The sequence below is a fragment of the Gopherus evgoodei genome, chromosome 1, assembly GCF_007399415.2.
Source record: "Gopherus evgoodei ecotype Sinaloan lineage chromosome 1, rGopEvg1_v1.p, whole genome shotgun sequence".
Taxonomy (NCBI): Eukaryota; Metazoa; Chordata; order Testudines; family Testudinidae; genus Gopherus; species Gopherus evgoodei.
The window spans coordinates 214169272-214187828 of NC_044322.1; the positions used below are offsets into that span (position 1 = coordinate 214169272).

The following is an 18557-nucleotide window of genomic DNA, read 5'->3' on the forward strand; positions in this document are numbered from 1 at the left end:
AAAGTGAGTTCAAAGACTAAATGCTACCAAATCAGAATTCTCCACTCACTCACACCAGTGGATCACATTTATTTTGCATAGGTGCAAATAATTATACAAGTGGGTACAAGGTGGGTGCATAACTGGCTGGATAACCGTACTCAGAGAGTAGTTATTAATGGCTCCCAATCCTGCCGGAAAGGTATAACAAGTGGGGTTCCGCAGGGGTCTGTTTTGGGACCGGCTCTGTTCAATAACTTCATCAACAACTTAGATGTTGGCATAGAAAGTACACTTATTAAGTTTGCAGACGATACCAAACTGGGAGGGATTGCAACTGCTTTGGAGGACAGGGTCAAAATTCAAAATGATCTGGACAAATTGGAGAAATGGTCTGAGGTAAACCGGATGAAGTTCAATAAAGACAAATGCAAAGTGCTCCACTTAGGAAGGAACAATCAGTTTCACACATACAGAATGGGAAGAAACTGTCTAGGAAGGAGTATGGCAGAAAGAGATCTAGGGGTCATAGTGGACCACAAGCTAAATATGAGTCAACAGTGTGATACTGTTGCAAAAAAAGCAAACGTGATTCTGGGATGCATTAACAGGTGTGTTGTAAACAAGACATGAGAAGTCATTCTGCCACTCTACTCTGCGCTGGTTAGGCCTCAACTGGAATATTGTGTCCAGTTCTGGGCACCGCATTTCAAGAAAGATGTGGAGAAATTGGAGAGGGTCCAGAGAAGAGCAACAAGAATGATTAAAGGTCTTGAGAACATGACTTATGAAGGAAGGCTGAAAGAATTGGGTTTATTTAGTCTAGAAAAGAGAAGACTGAGAGGGGACATGATAGCAGTTTTCAGGTATCTAAAAGGGTGTCATCAGGAGGAGGGAGAAAACGTGTTCACCTTAGCCTCTAATGATAGAACAAGAAGCAATGGGCTTAAACTGCAGCAAGGGAGGTTTAGGTTAGACATTAGGAAAAAGTTCCTAACTGTCAGGGTAGTTAAACACTGGAATAAATTGCCTAGGGAGGTTGTGGAATCTCCATCTCTGGAGATATTTAAGAGTAGGTTAGATAAATGTCTATCAGGGATGGTCTAGACAGTATTTGGTGCTGTCATGAGGAAAGGGGACTGGACTCGATGACCTCTCGAGGTCCCTTCCAGTCCTAGAGTCTGTGAATCTAAGTGCATGGCTGGGGGGAACATGGCTGAGTGCTTCTCCCTTGTGGTTGCTGTGGGAACTTTGAGTATCCATGAACACCTTCCTATCAAGAATCTGTGCCCAAATAAGCGCTGTTTTTCATACCGTTTGATTTTGCATACCTCCCTACAATTCTTTTTAGGGACCTTAGAAACCTGCCTTTAGTTTTTAACAAACCTTTTGCAGTTTACCTGACCTGTGGAGGCGCTATTATGTTTGATAATATTGTGGCTGAATACCCTATAAACTGATAGGCAGGGTACTGACTTGAAACGTGGCTGCACACAAATGGCACAAGCACAGTCTGCAGGCAGGGGACAAGGCTCTCCTCCCAACATTAGAGTGAGCAAGCATAATCTTTGCACAGTATGGTATGGAGCTGTGACCAGGACTAGCCAGAGGCAAAGTGAAGTATGAGGTTCCTGACAGTAAAACTCCAGAGCAGCTAAAAGATACATTCAGCCCTGGTTCACTCAGCTAACTCCAGGGATGGACATGGCTCTCAATGTGTACTAGACAAATCATTTTTGAGCAGTGACCATGAAGGCCCTATCTACACTGGGAAGATGAGGTGTGCTTAGCAAACGTGTTTGCTAACACCAGTTAATTCTTCTAGTCTAGATAGGTCCTAACAAGACTGCTTTGTTCCTTTTCAGTGAAGTTGACTCTAAGCTATACAGGGCCATTCTACCCTAGAAACAGGACAGTAGGAGATAAGATGGGAGAACATAGGGTTGTTTTTTTTTTAAAAAGTTTTATTTCAGAGGGGGAGACACAACGCAACAGAAAATTAGATATTATAACATGTACCAGAAAACTGGGATATTTTTGCCCAGATTTAACTGAGCTCCTAAAATAGCAGCTACAAATAAATATAATCTAAAATGAGGAAACCACTGCTGGAGACAATGCCAGAGAGCACAAAGGGCACTTTGTCTTCCTCAGTTCAGTAAGTGAGGCATTTCCCAGGACACTGGCTCTGACATCTTGGAGCCTAAATTTATCATTTTTGACTTCTTAATAAGACAATGAAATATATATTTCCCCTCTTGTCCCTCTATTTTGCTGTACTCCAAACAATGTTCCTTAGCACCAAATTCCCTCCGCACCCTAATTCCTCCCACCTCCCAGCCCTCTGAATCCCAAATGATCAACTCCCCCAGCTGCCTCTCTCATCTTGTTCCTCCCGATCCGCAAATGATTGATTCCTATCAACATCAAACTCATTCCCAACACTCAGCGCCCCCATCCATCCTAGAACAATCTACTTGCACTAAGAATGTGCCCCCTCCTTTTACAGTTTCTTCTCGATGTCATCACATCATATAATAATTTATGCATCAGTTTCTGTGAGCAGGACAGGGGCTCTCATGGCTGTGCTTTTTACTCCATGTGGAGTTTATGATGTTGGGCAAGGTGACTCTTGTATCGAAAGCTTTTCCCACACTCAGCACATTTATAGGATTTCTCTCCTGTGTGGATTCTCCGGTGCCTGACAAGGTGTGAGCTCTGGATGAAGCTTTTCCCACATTCAACACATACATAGGGTTTTTCACCCGTGTGGGTTCTCTGGTGCTGGGTGAGTGTTGAGAAATCACTGAAGCTCTTCCCACACTGAGCACATTCAAAGGGCTTCTCTCCGGTATGGATTCTTTGGTGGTTAATAAGGTGAGAGTTCCGGCTGAAGCTTTTCCCACATTCGTTACAGAGGAAAGGTCTCTCTCCTGTGTGGGTTCTCTTGTGAGTGAAAAGGTGAGAGCTCACACTAAAGTTTTCCCCACATTCACTACATATGTAGGGTTTCTCACCTGTGTGGGTTCTCTGGTGTTTAATTAGGTCTGAGCGCCAACTGAAACTTTTGTTACATTCAGTACATTTATGAGGTTTCTCTCCCGTTTGTGTTATCTCATGCTGTGTAAGGTTCAAGCTCTGACTGAAGCCCTCCCCACATTCAGTATATACATAGGATCTCTCCCCTATAGGAATTCTCTGGTGGATGATGATACCTTGGAGAGCCTCCAAATTTCTTTCTGGATGAATGGAGTTACCCAGTATCTTACCAGGAAGGTCTCCCTGCTGCGTTTCTGACATGTATTGGCCCTTATAGGCCTCCTCCTCATCAGGGTTCTGGAAGACATTCTCTTCAAACCCCTCTGATATCGTCCCACACTGTTCCACATTCTCAGGACCATCTTCCTGGGGGTTCTTCTCCTCATGCTCACTCACACTCTCACTGTCTCCTTGAATAAATAGAAGCCAGACATGAGTGTTTGGTAGAAAAGAAATCTAAGAAAGGGAAATTGCAGAGAGTATGAGTCAACTAATTAAAATGTAAGACTGGATGTGAGAAGGAAAATCCCAAAACCCACACCACAAAAAAGAAAAAAAAGAAAAAGAAAAAGAAAAACAGCCACTCCCCAATAAGAAGAGGGCAATTTTGCTTCAAAACCTCAAATGAACATTTAGAGAAAAGTTTGGGGGGGAGGGGGAGAGAGAAAGACAGAACTCTGGCCAGAAGTCAGTCAGGACTGGTGGAAAACCATAAGTGAGGCTTGCCAGAAATAACTGCTGGCTGTAATCCCAATGCAGAGAAGATAAGACAGTATGGCAAGGGTTTTAAATGAAACAAAAAGTTGGATTTCCAGCAATTTCTGAGTTGGCTTAACTTATTCCTCACCTGTGGAGGCCCCAAAGATGATCTCCCTTTCCTCGGAGTCCTGGAGAACTGGAGCACACGGCTCTTCCTCTCGTTCCATCCAGAGATGATGGCAGGCTTAGGGACCCTGCTCATGGCCATTAAAAGGGTCAGTATCACACCTGGTTACATCACCATCAAATATTTCCTATTAACAACCCCCAAAGGGGCACAAGAACAAAAACTCATGAGACTAACTTAAAAATTGTTACGTGTCCCCCATCAAGCATTCCCAAGTACGACTGAACCCTCAGGGGCACTCTAATGAAGTAGGGTATGTCATATTTAATTTTCAGTCTGTCTTCTGATTTTATATTTCAGAACTGGAAGACCACCCTGCTGATATGTACATGAAACACACACACACAAGGAAATACCCTCCTCTTCCTCCTCACAGATAGGAGGGGCACTCTCCCCAGCATCCTCCTATGCTCACCTTAAGAATTCCCTGGGAAACTCTCCCTAATTACCTGCCATATACACCTTGATCTGGGTGCTGGCACCTTTGCCCCTGTCCCGCTCCTTCTAAGGCCCCTTCCCCTCATAGTTTTGCAGCAGAGGGCAGGTGGGGCCAGCACAGAGCACCTCTGGTGCCGGTGGAGGGAGGTAAAGATCATTCTCTTCTATCTCTATACATCCCCATTGCTTTCACTTTTCCATCCCACCTTCCTTGGCATTACATTAAACTGCAAAGGAGCTACTGCTTCTGACTGGCCGGCTGGCAACTCCCTCACTGCTTACAAAGCAAGGAACAGGGTGGAAGTTCTTCAGGGAGTCAGGGTGCCTCATGGAGGAACCTGCGCTCCAAAGCCACCTGCTTGGTTGCCAACAGAGGCCTCTTGCTTGGTTGCCAACAGAGGCCTCTAGAGGCCATAGTCAGAAATACTGAGCTGAAACACAGCTGCTAGCAAGTTTGCAAGTGGCTGCTAAGACAAAGTGAAGTTATAAGAGTCATAGAAATTTCACATGAACTGGCCACCCTGAGTGTTTGCTGCAAAGCACTTCCCCTCGATATTAAAGTTACCCAACTCTTCTACTGGGAGGAGAGCTACATTAGTAGACAATATAGCACCCCTAGATTATAAGCTCTCAGAGGCAGAGACTGCCTCTTATTAGTATACAGCACCTAGAACAACGGGACCCCAACTTCAATTGTTTTTTTTTAATTAAAAGTTTCTACATTAGAGGCTTCAATCACAATCCCATTCATTACTCACAATACATTTGCACAAGTTGGCAAGACCTGAACAGTTACATACACATTAGGTGTCAGGAGAACAGGGTGAGCGTATTAATATTTCCAAAGACAGACCAAAACACGATACTTTATTATAATTTTTTAAATCTTATTTTTGAGGCAGCCTGACTCATGATTTTTGAACTTCTGTGGTTGGCAATACTGCAATATTTTGTTACCTGCTCACTTAGCTTTGACAGTAGAAAGCAAGTTTAAAATTGCTTGAGGTCCAAAAGTGCTGCCAAAATAGCATCCAAGCTCATAGGAAAAGATCAGTCTCTCTCTCTCTTTCCTCAACCATCTCAACTTATTGTTGACACCCTTTGCCCCCAAGAAAGGTCCCTCTCAGCAGGGAAGCTATGAAAGGGAAAGAGAGGAGCAGGAGAGCAAGTTATGTCTTTGGGGCTACATTTGCAGTTGAAAGCTGCACGGTCATTTTTTGAATATCAGTTAAAAATTCCAGGGCAGGTGGGGAAGAAGATAAAAATTGTTGTCTTCCCCAAATTAATGCCCCCATTAAATATTACTATTTGCAGTTAGGTTTCAGCTAGTTTATCACTTAGGGTCAGTTCAATCCAAATGTGGCTTTACAGTGTACCCAACCAGAATTTAGCAAAATTACAACCTTAGCAATTCAGAAGCCAGTCTACAAAATCCACCCAGGCAAGAAGAGTTCCAGTACTTGCTATATATGACCTGGACTACCCATCTAATCTATTTACTGACAACTGAGAAGGGAAGCTACTAGTATCAATGAAAATCTACGACCAGTAGGATTAAGCCCAATAAGAAAGGGTTTTTTTCCGTTATATCAAGAACAAAGAGCCAGATTCGAAAAGGTATGCAGGTGCCTAAATTGCCTCTTTAGGCACCTAAGTCCAACATTTGGTGTCACTGACATTCTCAAAATTGCCACTCTGATGCCACCTAACTCTGCCGGTGTCTAAGTTTCTACCACTTAGCATACACAAAGCAAACGAAGTAAGTCCTCACGCTGCCCCATAGCAAACAAGATACTCGGTGCCCTTACTGACACTTCAGCCTCAGTGGGATTCTCAAAATAAGCATTCCCTACATTTCACCAGCGGGGACCCAATCTTCAGAATATGCCTGTAGGATCAGCCTTACACAAAAGACAGCTGAGAATGAGCAGGTCAGGAATTTTTCGGGCTCAAAGGAGCAGATAAAAACAGTTAACTATTCATTGGAGCGGGGATCTGATCCCAACTTTCCTGCATCCCAGCTGAGTACCCTAACCACTGGGAAGTGGAGCTGCTTTCTCCCTGTCCCCATTAATATTTATTTCTACAAAGTGGAACAGCTCCAATAAAATAGATTGAGAGAGACCCACCTCAGAATACCTGATAGTCTGGTGGTTAGGGCACTCACCTAAGACATAAGAGGCCTGGGTTTAAGTCCCATTTAAGGTGGGAGTGTCAGCGTGTGTGTCTTGCTCTCTGGGTATTAGAGAAAGGAATGACCTGGTTTAGGAGCCTAATTGTGGTGGAGGGTTCGTGGCTGAGAATCCTAAACAAAGAGAGGTGCCTCTCTCCAGCCCATGAGCCATGTGACTAAGGCCCAAATCAACAGGACTTTGATACCTTTGAGGATCTAGGCATTTCACTCCTGTTCAGTTTGCTGGCATCTGAGAATCCTCTCCTCAGGTACCGAACTCTCCTCACGTATGGTATAGGGAGCTTGCTGCCTAACTCAGGGCAGGAAATTCCATGAGGCAGCAGAGCATCTGAGTTAGGCATTGCAACACCTAAGTACCTCTGTGAACCTAGCCCCAAAATATGGTCAAACTGTCAAGGAGGCAGAAAAGATTGGAGTGTTCAATAAATATTTTTTCTGTTCAGTATTTGGAAAGAACCTGAATGACACACTTGTAGCTTACATTGATAATGAAACACTTTCTATTCCAACAGTAACCAATGATGGACATTCAACACCATCTCCTAACATTAAATATTTAAAAATCTGCAAGAGATAATTTGCACCCAAGAGTTTTAAAAACGTTGGCCAAGGAGCTCCTTGACTTTTACTACATTTTGGAATACTGAATATGTACGTTGCCAAACAAATAAAATATTGATTTTTTGCAGGGATTTCAAGTTTAGTTGACAAAGATAACTGTTTTGACAAAACACACTTAGATCTCTGGCACTACTGCACAAGTCTGATTAAAAAGTCAGCATTTTACATAATGTAACATTAAACAGATTAAAACTGGCTGATAGGTCTCAAAAAGCAATTGCTAACTCTCTCACACTTGAAGCCTTTAAATCAACACTGTATCCCTTTCTAAAAGACATGCTGTAGCTCAGTCAGAAGTTACAGGCTTGATGCAGGAATCATTAGATGAAATTGTATGATCCGTGTAATGCAGGGAACCAGATGAGACAATGGTCCTTTTGGCCTTAAAAATTATTAATCTATTAAATATTTATAACAGGTCCATCACCAAGGTATCTGGGTACTAATAATTTCAGTCAGTGGAGACGTTAATTATAGCAGATCCATATAACTAAATAAAACATAGGACTCCATTTTTAATACCAACCACTGTATATAAATATTCGAGAGCCAGTCTAAAGAAGGGGAAATAGATGGAAACCAAAAACAGAGAAGACAAAAATATACTGTCTCCCTCCTGGCCCCGCAGCACAATTGCCATGTAATCTACCAGTCTGGGCCAGCCAGGCAGTACAATGGGCACTAAATTGAGGCAAGCAGAAGGTCCCCATGGTTTGGTCTGGCAAATGGGGAGAAGAAGCTGTAAGCCATTTAAACAGGATCAAAGAATCTGCTATATATTGGGGGGGCACGGGGGTGGGGGGTGTTGGATTTTAAGGGTGAAAATAGGAGGAAAGGTTCATGCCACCAAACCCTAGCACAAGGAAGGAGAATGTGGTTCTCCTCTCATCAATATGTTCAAAAGGGTGACTGACAGAGCTATGGGGAAGAGAAAGAGCTTGGATCTTTAAATAGAGGGACTAGACTCTCCTCTGCCTTGTCTGTACATCAGTGCAAAGCGGAGGGTGAGGGGGGTGTAAAATGGTACCGTTGTGATTTGGTAGCATTTTACAGTGACTTTGCACAAGTGTACATAACTACACAAGGTTTGAGGCAGTAGAGAATCAGACCTGGGTTGTTATACTTTTCTGGGTCTCAGAGAAGTGTGGTAGGAACTGTTTTCTACAGAGACAGAGAGTGAATCAGACCTTGTTTGGTGCCCCATGGCACCAGTGGGCTCTGCCTGCTCCTCATTGCAGGTTGCAGTTACCAAATTATCAGTGATGGAGGAAGAAAGGCTCTGTGGGGAGCTAGGGTTGAAAGTTGCACTGTGCTTGCACTTACTCTATATCACATCTTCTAACAAAGCACTTAACATGCATTACAGGAGACCAGTAAGGGAAAGATTAGCTCTTTTTGCTTCTTTATGATGGATAAAGAGAGCCTTGACGGTTTTTCAAGAAACAAAATACACACAACATGCATTAGGGGGATCTTTGTTTTTTAACATTAGGAATTCAGGTTTACTCTGGAAGACTTTATTGATGACTGGAAAACTGGTAGGCAGCACAAGAGACTGAAATCTGAACATGGGGAAAGGTTTATTTTGTTAGAGTCAAGATACTTAAAAAACTTTGTTTTTGTAAGCACCAATTTAATTCCAGTAACTAGTATGGTCTCTGCAGTCACCCACCACCAGTAAGCACCCACTGTGTAGCCTGGAATGCCCACCACCACCAATCTTGGCAGGACTGAGAAAAAGTTCTGAGACAGACGACCATGGGAGGCTGGGCCGCTCACTGACTCTACCTACAAGCCAGAGAGCACTATTGGTCAGGGCAAGTGACCTTGGGAACTCCCTTTCATTGGTACTTGAGCCCATGAGTTTTCTATCCCAAATGCACACAGTTCATCTCATGCTCAGAATTGGCAGATCCATCCCCTCTTAAGATATTACCCTCAATCTCAGCACAGCAATGCCCCAAAGGTGTCTAGACAATCACCGTGAGGGATGTAGCCCTTATCACATTTATTAGACGTGGGGCCCATACAAAGCAGCATGCAAAACTCTGTCCCAATCCAGGGCCAAGATGTATTGCCCACCAACAGATGGAGCTTTGATAGGCATCCAGTTGACATGGGAGAGCTCTGGTTTCCATGCCTTTCTCAGTCACTCTCCTGCTGTATGACCCTGTCACCAGGGCCATCCCTAGGGAGGTGCGGTGCTCAGGACATAGGTGCCGAGTTTCTATCTGCTGGGTGGTGCTTCCCCGGCTCTGCCCAGGCCCTGCCCCCACTCCACTTCTTCCCTCAAGGCCCCACTCCTGCCCCACCCCTTCCTCCCGGCTCACTTCCATCCCCTCCTCCGAGTGCGCTGTGACCTCCCTCCTCTCCCCTCCCCCCAGCGCCTCCAGATGCAGCGAAAGAGCTGATCAGCCGTAGGCACTGGGAGGGAGAGGGAGGTGCTGAGTTGCGGGGTCTGCCGGTGGGCAGGAAGTGCTGGGGGAGGTTGGTAGGAGAGAGGGGGAAGTTGGTAAGGAGGCTCCTCCTCACCCCACCCCCTGCCCCATCTCTCTACCTGCCTACTCACGAAGTATGGGGGCCCCACAAAGTGCAGAGTCTCGGGTGCTCGCCCCCATTTGCCATAACCTTGGGATGGCTCTGCCTGTCACTTTGGCTCCTTTGCCTATGTCAGGGGTGGTCAGCTTGTGGCTCCAGAGCCACATGCAGCTCTTCAGAAGTTAATATGCAACTCCTTGTATAGGCACCGACTCTGGGGCTGAAGCTACTTGCACCAACTTTCCAAAGTGTCGGAGGGGTGCTCACTGCTCAATCCCTGGCTCTACCACAGGTCCTGCCCCCACTCCACCCCTTCCTATCTCCTCCCCTGAGCCTAGCATACCCTCACTCCTCCCCGTTCGCCCCCCGAGCCTCCTGCACACCACGAAACAGCTCATCAGGAGGTGCGGGGAGGGAGGAGGATGTGCTGATCATCGGAGCTGCCGGTGTGCAGGAGACACTGCGGGGGAGAGCTGATGGGGGGTTGCTGATGTATTATTGTGGCTTGTTAGCAATGTACATTGGTAAATTCTGGCTCCGGCACAGGTTGGCCACTCCTGGCCTATGTCTTGTCATTTTAGATCAGAAGGCCTAGGATAGTGACTGTCTCTCAGGGACACTCGATGGGGAGGGCTCTAAGTTACTGCAGAGAATTCTTTCCCTTGTGGCTTTTGCCCACATGCTCAGGGTTTAGCTGATCACCATATCTGAGGTGAGGAAAGAACATTCCTGTGGGTCAGATTGGCAGAGATCTTGTGGGGTTTTCGCCTTTCTCCGACACATGGGGCCCAGATCACTTGCAGGTTTAAATTAGTGTAAATGCTGAATTCTCTGGAACTTGAAGTTTTTTAATCGTGATTTGAGGACTTCAGTAATTCAGCCAGAGGTTGGGGGTCTACCAGGGGCAGCTCCAGGCCCCAGCATGCCAAGTGCGCGCTTGGGGTGGCATGCCACGGGGGGCGCTCTGCTTCGGCGGCATGTCTGCGGAGGGTCCGCTGGTCCCACGGCTCCAGTGGACCTCCTGCAGGCGTGCCTGTGGAGGGTCCGCTGGTCCTGCAGTTTGGGTGGAGCCGCGGGACCAGCAAACCCTCTGCAGACACGGCTGCGGGAGGTCCACCGGAGCCATGGGACCGGCGACTGGCAGAGCCCCCCCCCCCCCCGCTTCATGCCGCCGCACTTGGAGCAGCGAAATGTCTACAGCTGCCCCTGGCGTCTACTGCAGGGTTGCGGGTGAGAACATTCTGTGGCCTCACTGTAAGGTGACCAGACAGCAAATGTGAAAAATCATGACAGGAGCTGAGGGGTAAGAGCTTAGATAAGAAAAAAGACCCAAACATCGGGACCATCCCTATAAAATCGGGACACCCGGTACCCTACCTCCGTGTGCAGGAGGTCAGACTACAGACCCGGCCATGACAGTCCCTGACACCCTTCTGCCCTCAAAGTCTGTACGAATTATTATTTGTGCGACCACCAGCCCATGCGCTGCGGCCCCGGGCCTAGCGGGAGGCAGGGGAGGCTGTAGGAGCCATACGGGGCTTGCCTGCCCAGGCCCCCCCCGCTGTGCCACACCGCCCCTGACTCCTGCCCGGCGGCGGCTCCCTGTCCCCGGGCCACGCCCCCTCGGCCGGCAGCGCTGCTGCGCCCTGTCCGCGGCTCTCAGCCCCTGCTCCCGGCCGGGCCGAGTCCTGCCTCCCCCGCGCCCGCGCCGCTCACCCCCCGGGCCGGGCGGCTCCATCGCGGCGCAGACGCCGCGGACACGTCACGCTCCCGCCGCCCTCGCTCGGGGGCCGCGGCTGCTGCTTCCCCGCAGGCCGGGGGGGAGGGGGGCCTTGCGGGCAGCCCCTGCGCCTCTGCCCCGCGGCCCCTGGCGGGCGGGGGCGAGCCCGCTGCCCCTTCCTCCGCGCGCGCGGGGCCGCCCCGCCCCTACCTGCCGGGCTCGCGCGCCGCGCTGTCTCCCCGCGCGCGGCCGGACAAAGGGTCGTGGCCGGCGCCGCCCCGACAACTGCCCCGCGCTCGGCCAGCGGCGCCCCCGCCCCCGCCCGCGCGCCCCAGCAGCGCCCCTCAGCCACGTCGGCTGCGGATGTCAGTCCCCGCTTACCGCCGGGCCGGGCCGGGCCGGTCCGTGCCCCGCGCCTGCCTTGGAGCCCCCCAGCCCGCTCCTTCCCCCCCAGCGCCGGCCCCGCACAAACCTGCCCCGGTGGCGCCCCGCACGGGGAGGCCTGGCAGGGCCGCTGGCGGCTCGCAGTCTCCCCTCAGTAATGTGCTTTGCAGCAAACGGGGGCTGCCAGCGTTGTGGGGTTTCCTTGAGGCCGGGGTTAGAAATACGAGAGGCCCCAGTGCTCCAGCTGCCGCGCGGCGGAGCTGAGGGTAGGAGCCCATAGAAACATCTGGCGCGGATAAGGTTAAGTAGGTGGGGGAGCGTTGGAAGAATCAGGGCCATGGGACGAAAATAGCAGCTAGTCAAAAAACCCCAACCCCAACTGTTAGAAAAGTACAGCCCGGCCCTGGCCACAAACGTTTAAAAAAACAGCGTTAAGAAAACCAGCAAGGGGTTAAGGGCAGCCAAGGCAATTAGGTGGGGGATAAAATGATAATACAGTTGGCAAAGACTGAACGACAACCCACAAATAGAGCTAGTCGGGCTCTGTGAAATTTGCCTCTCTGCAGATGGCCACTGTGAAAGTTACGCCTTGCACCCAAGATGGAAAATCAAATAAAGGGGAAAGCAGGCATGGGCTCAAATACCTTAATGTTTTAAAAACACTGTGCCTTCCCCCTCCTATTTCTCTGTAAATCGTTTGGTGGGGCCTTGATCCTGCAAACACTGATATAAGTAACAAACTTTACATAGGTATGGAGTGGTATTGAACTTAATAAGCTGGTTCTTAGGTTGCACTGGGGGCTTGCAGGACACACAGGCAGGGGTGGGGAGTCTGAACATTGCTGGCATGCAGCACAGCGCATCTCTGCTGTGGTCTATGCGGGTCCAGCACAGAAGGTCAGTTTGGATGTGTGGTCATAGATCTGTGCATATACAGATCCAGTGACCTCAGGACCCTGAGCAATCAGCATATAAATAATTCTGGAGTCATTGGGGCAGGGGGATTGGACCCAGAGTCTCTCAGGTGGGTGCTCTAACAACCAGTCTACAGTCATTCCTACTGTCTCAGTCTTGCACTCTCTCTCTGGCCCAATGAGTATTTCAGTATATATAAAGTCTCTGAAAAGTCAGGCCCTAGACATCTTAAAAGTGGGCACCCAAAATTAGTGGACACTTGACCGTTTTAAGGCCTAGTTTCTCTGGCCTCCATTAATTATCTGTAAAATGGAGCTAGTAATACTATGTTGTCACACAAGGATCTTGTAAAAATATATTCATTAATATTTGTGAGGTACTGAGATACTACAGTGATAAGTATCCTAGAAAAGCTCATAAGGAAATTGATAATTCTGTATTCAGTGCAGAGTTTAAATGATATGCAATAAATAAGATATGAGACAACACTGAATTCTGAAGATAAAATGCTTCTGATTAGCTTCCCATTCAGAGAGCATAATGCACCCTGTTCACTGAATGAGGCAAGGGTCCTGGGGGAAAATAGAATGTTCCATCCCCAAGTGAAGAGGGAGATCATCATACTTGAACCATCAGATTGTACACCTAGGCAGAAAAATAAGTGAGGCAGGACAAAAGTCCCCCTCTTAGCAGTACTGGCCAAGCCCAAAGGCTTGGAAGACCAAGATGTTTGGAAGCCAGCCGCAGCAGGGCAAGAACTGAACTGCAGGGCCAGTCACCTAACACTTTCTCCACAATGGATTAAGAGCCAGCTGCAAGGCAGTAGAATGTTTGTAGTGGGTCAGACCACTGGTCCTGCTAGCCATGTATCCTGTCTCCTGACAGTGGCCAATGCCAGATGCTTCAAACAGAATGAACAGAACAGAGTAATTAAGAGTGATCCTGCCCTTGTTGTCCAGGCCCAGCTTCTGGCATGTGGAGTTTTAGGAACACCCAGAGCAGGGGATTGTGTCCTTGACCATCTTGGCTAATAGCCATTGATGGACCTATCCTTCAGGAACTTACTTGGCCTTCACAACATCCCCCAACAACGAGTTCCACAGGTTGACTGCACTATGTGATGAAGTGCTTCCTTTATCTGTTCTCAATGAGCTGCTTATTAATTTAATTGAGTGACTTTTATGTTATTTGATGGGGTAAATAACACTTCCCTATTCACTTTCTTGACACCAGTCATAATCTTACAGACCTCTATCATATGCCTCCTCAGTCATCTCTTTTCTAAGCTGAACAGTCACGTCTTTTTTATCTCTCCCCATATGGAAGCTGTTCCAAGCCCCCAATCATTTTTGTTACCCTTCTCTGCATCTTTTCTAGTTCCAGTATATTGTTTTTGAGATGAGGGGGCACCAAAACTGCATGCAATATTCAAGGTGTAGTCATACCATGGATTTATATAGCAGCATAATATTTTCTATCATACTATCTCCCTTTCCTAATGGTTCCTAACCATTAGCTTTTTTGTCTACTGTTGCACATTGAGCAGACATTTTAAGGGGAACTATCCATGATGACTCCAAGATCACTTTCTTGAGTGTTAACAGTTCATTTGGACCCCATCATTTTGTGCATATAGGATGAATTATTTTTTCCAATGTGCATTATGTAGCACTTAACGTTTGATTTCATCAGCCATTTTGTCATTGAATCACCCAGTTTATAACTCTTCACAGTCAGCCCTGGATTTAACTATTTTGAGTAATTTTGTATTGCCTGCAATTTTTGCACCTCACTAGTCCCCCATTTTCCAGATCATTTATGAATATGTTGAACAGCACAGGCCCCAGTACAGATCCTCGGGAGACTCTGCTATTTACTCCTCTCCATTGTGAAAATTGACAATTTATGGCTACCCTTTGTTTCCCATCTTTTAAGGAGTTCATTAGATGACCTTCCCTTTTATCCCGTTGCTGCTTACAGTACTTTGCTTAAGAGCCTTTGGTGAGGGACCTTGTCAAAGGCTTTCTGGAAAGTCCAAGTACACTATATCCACTGGATCCCCCTTGTTCACATGTTTGATGACTCCCTCAAAGAGTTCTAATAGATTGGGGAGGCATGATTTCCGTTTACAAAAACCGTGTTGACTCCTCCCCAATATATCCTGTTTATATATCTGATAATTCTGTGATTTACTATTGTTTCAACCCAGTTTGCCTGGTACTGAAGTTAGGCTTAGTGGCCTGTGATTGTCAGGATTGCCTCTGGAGCCTTTAAAAATATCAGCTACTGATAAAACATAAACTGCAGGTTGGATGCTTTTTGACTAATTCATGTGTTACATTAATCAGCCTCTTTAACAGAGGGCTGTAATGTAGCTAAAGTGATAGGTTACATACAGTACTACAGTGAGTAGTTTTGCAATTTCATATTTGAGTTCTGAAGGACACATCTGATCCAGGTGTCTTGCTACAGTTAAATTTGTTCCAAAACCTCCTTTATTGACCCCTCGGTCTGGGGCAGTTCCTCAGATTTTTCACCTAAAAATAAAAGGTTTGTTTGTGAGTATCTCCAGCATATCCTCTGCATTGAAAATCCATGCAAAGAATTAATTTAGCTTCTCCAAAACAGCCTTATCTTCCTTGAGTGCGCTTTCATTACTTTGATTGTCCAATGGGACCACTGATTGTCAAGCCTCCAGCTTTTGACGTTCTAAAAAAAATTGCTATTAGCTTTCGTGTCTTTTGCTAGTTGCTCTTCAAATTCTTTTTTGGCTTGCCTTATTATGCTTTTACACTTGATCTGCCAGGGTTTATGTTCCATTCTATTTTCCTCACTACTATTTGACTTCCAAATTTTAAAGGAGGCCTTTTTGCCTCTAACCAAAAGGAGGTCTTTTTGCCTCTTTTACTGAGCTGTTCAGCCATCGTGGCCTTTTTTTTTTTTATCCTCTTGATTTTTTTTAACTTGGCTTATACATTTAGTTTGCACCTCTATTATGGCAGCAGTGCCAGGTGGAATTTCTCCTTTATGGATATTATTTTTCATTCCACTGGGTATCTGGCATACATCCCACCAATCAATAGTGGCATTCCCGGTTTAGTGGCTGAGGACCTAGCTCGCAGCAGGTCACACTGGATTATGTGGTACCAGTTGCAGGCCAAACATGCCCAACCTGACAATATGTGATTATCTACAGATCTAGAGCAATCTGTGATTGCCAGTTTCCAGAGGGCGATAGCAGCGCATTTATGGACTGATACCATCTCCCTTTTCTTTGACCTTCTTTGAATCTGGATCTCCCACATCCCAGGTGAGTGCCCTAACCACTGGTCTACTGGGTGTTCTCTACACACATGTGCACTCATCCTCTGCTGTCTTATGTATGAGGCCTGATCTGATGGGTATGTTCTGAGAATACCTACCAGATCAAACCCCACAGGGGAGCCAGGAGAGGGATCACTTCAGTTGGGGCTTAGGCATGAATTAGGGCTCAGAATTGCTTGCTAGCTGTGGGGCAGCATCAGGACTTAAGGCGACTTTGTGTATGTCTACTAATGGAAATGTAGGCACCTATAGGGTTAAGCAGCACTGAGTAGTGGCTTGGAGGATATCAGGGCATCCAAATAGAGACTTACAGTCCTAAAGAGGCAGTTATGCCACTAAGTACCTTTGTGAGTCTGGCCTGCAGTGCCTCTGTTCAGCCACAATGAAGAATTAAAGCAGTAAAAACTCTTTTATTCAGGCCTGCAAGTAAAGAGCAGCCAGAGGAAACCATCTGCAGTGTCCAAGTGCCAGTTCCAAACAATCCAGAAACCAGACTGCATATCACTGAGTGCCATCTTATCTATTATTAACTATTTGCATACATACCGATATAATGCTCTCTTATCGCATCCTTATTTAATGGGCAACTTGTTGCCTTTGAATAATCCTTCACTTAAAAGCAAAGTGACAGTGAGTGCAAGTTTGCTGCCTCTTCTCTTCACACCTTGGGGATAGGTGGGGGTTAATGAGGCCATTTACTGTAACTGTCAAATGAGAGTCAATCACTACCTGGGGGTTGCAAGAAGAACCAATTCTGCAGCAACCACTTGTGCCAGGATACAATAGTTTGAAAATTCCTTAAGGGGTGCATTTTTCTGGCAAGGCTCTCCCCTGACACAATTCACTTGCATCCCAGTTACATACTCCTTTGACAATGCTTAAAAAGTGCCAGTTCCACTTGTGCCTGTTTTTTAGTGGTACAAAAGCCCAAATTTTTGTTGTAAGCTCTTTGAAGCATTCACACTGTGTTTCAATGGCCCTCATGTGTTGCTCCCCCCAAGTGCCCCCTGCTTCTTGGTGCTTTGTTAGCTGTCTTGACCTGACCTATCCTATGCCAAGGAACACAGGAAATCTGCTTTTGAAAAGTTTCATCCCCACAACAGTAGCCTGTGCTTTACAAACCTGCCAAATGTCCCATTTTGCAGAGGTCACCAGAGTTAGCAAGAAGCCCAGAAAGCAAGAAACAGCAACTTGCGTACGTACCTACCTACCTTTCTCTGCCCAAAGAGCACCTGTCCCTTACTGTGAGAGACATAGAGGAGAAATGAGAAACAAGACCATAGTGGGGGGAAATCAGGGCAAATGGAGGGCCCAGTGAGATATAAGAGACAATTGGAAGAAGGCTCAGAGGGACACTGGAGGACAGAAAAACCAGAGACACGATGGAGGGAGACATATGGCTGGTATGGGAGAGGACACAGGGAAATAGGAGAAAACAAAGAGAGACTATGGCAGGGCCAGGGCAAGCTTTTGCAAGATGCACTTTGATGCAGTGCCCAGGTCTCCTAATTTGTCCATGTAGCTGGGCTTGCACCTAGAGCCTTTGAAAATAGTATGACACAAGGATGTGCACTTATGTCCTATATTGTGCTCATGTGAATTGGCTGTTTGAGATAGAGGTACTGTGGGCAAGGCTTGTGGGGATAGAGAGAGGCTGATATTTGAAGGATTGGATCCCCAAATGAAAATATCAGTCTATTTGTCCATCCATGCTGGAAGGGATTTAGAGAAGTGACCACTGGGTGGTGTCAGTGCATAACCTTTACCTCATTTCAGCATTTTCCCTCAGCAGTTATTAGCCCAGGGGAAAAATGCAACAGCAGAATATAGGTCAGATCCTGAAAAGCATCCTTCAATAGCAGTCTTTGCTTCAGGAGGAATGAGTTTGTTGTCAGGGATTTGGCAAGACTGGTACTTGAGGAACATTCTTGCATTAATTAGAGCTAGGCCTGCTGGCTCCATCAGTCGGTAGGTCTGTTTACTACAGGGTGGCACTTCCATCACTGGATTCCCCTCACCTGCTTCTTAGAGAGTTTTAACCTTAAAGCCTGTTCTACCGTTTTTATTGTTATGTTTCTGTGTTGAGAGTATTTTCATTTTGATTATGAGTAACACATTTTTGGCTGCACCTGCAGACAGTCTTGTGAAGTGAAAGGCTGTGGGCATTAGGCAAGCAGATCAGAAAGGCAGAGGAACATCACCTTACAACCCCTGGGGGTGAGGGCTAGGCGGCAGAGAGATTTGCACTAAACTGCAAATCTGGAGCTCTCCTACTGACTCCTGTCAATATTTCTCTGCTCTTCACAACCGTTATTACAAGACAAGGTCTCATACTGTAACTGCTGGGGAATAGCTATCATTTATCCATTTCACAGATCAAAGAGTTTACACAAGGTCACTTTAGGCAGCACTGGTAATAGACCCAAGGCCTCCATTAGGGAAGGATTTATTAAAGAGGATATTCTATAGCCTAGTAAAGAGGAGAGGATAGACATTAATAAATTACAGATAGAAACTGA

At 46.6% G+C, this 18557-nt stretch overlaps 1 protein-coding gene across 12 annotated transcripts in view; it reads right to left on the bottom strand.

Annotated features, from left to right (window-relative positions):
- LOC115635776 (zinc finger protein 697-like) overlaps positions 1–11977 on the bottom strand; it is a 39523-nt gene extending 27546 nt beyond the window's left edge. For 2 of the 12 annotated variants that reach the window (XM_030535056.1, XM_030535065.1), the window contains exons 1-3: positions 11412–11483; positions 3866–4031; positions 3249–3428 (exon numbers count right to left, since the gene is read on the bottom strand). In XM_030535056.1, the coding sequence (XP_030390916.1) occupies positions 3249–3428; positions 3866–3944 (259 nt within the window). In that variant the 5' untranslated portion in view covers positions 3945–4031; positions 11412–11483. Of the gene's footprint in view, positions 1–1102; positions 3429–3865; positions 6361–8612; positions 8631–11411; positions 11485–11625; positions 11673–11887 lie in introns of those variants that run through there. The other 10 variants (XM_030535037.1, XM_030535008.1, XM_030534985.1 and 7 more) reach the window with 10 other exon arrangements.
- Positions 11978–18557: the final 6580 nt, after the last annotated feature.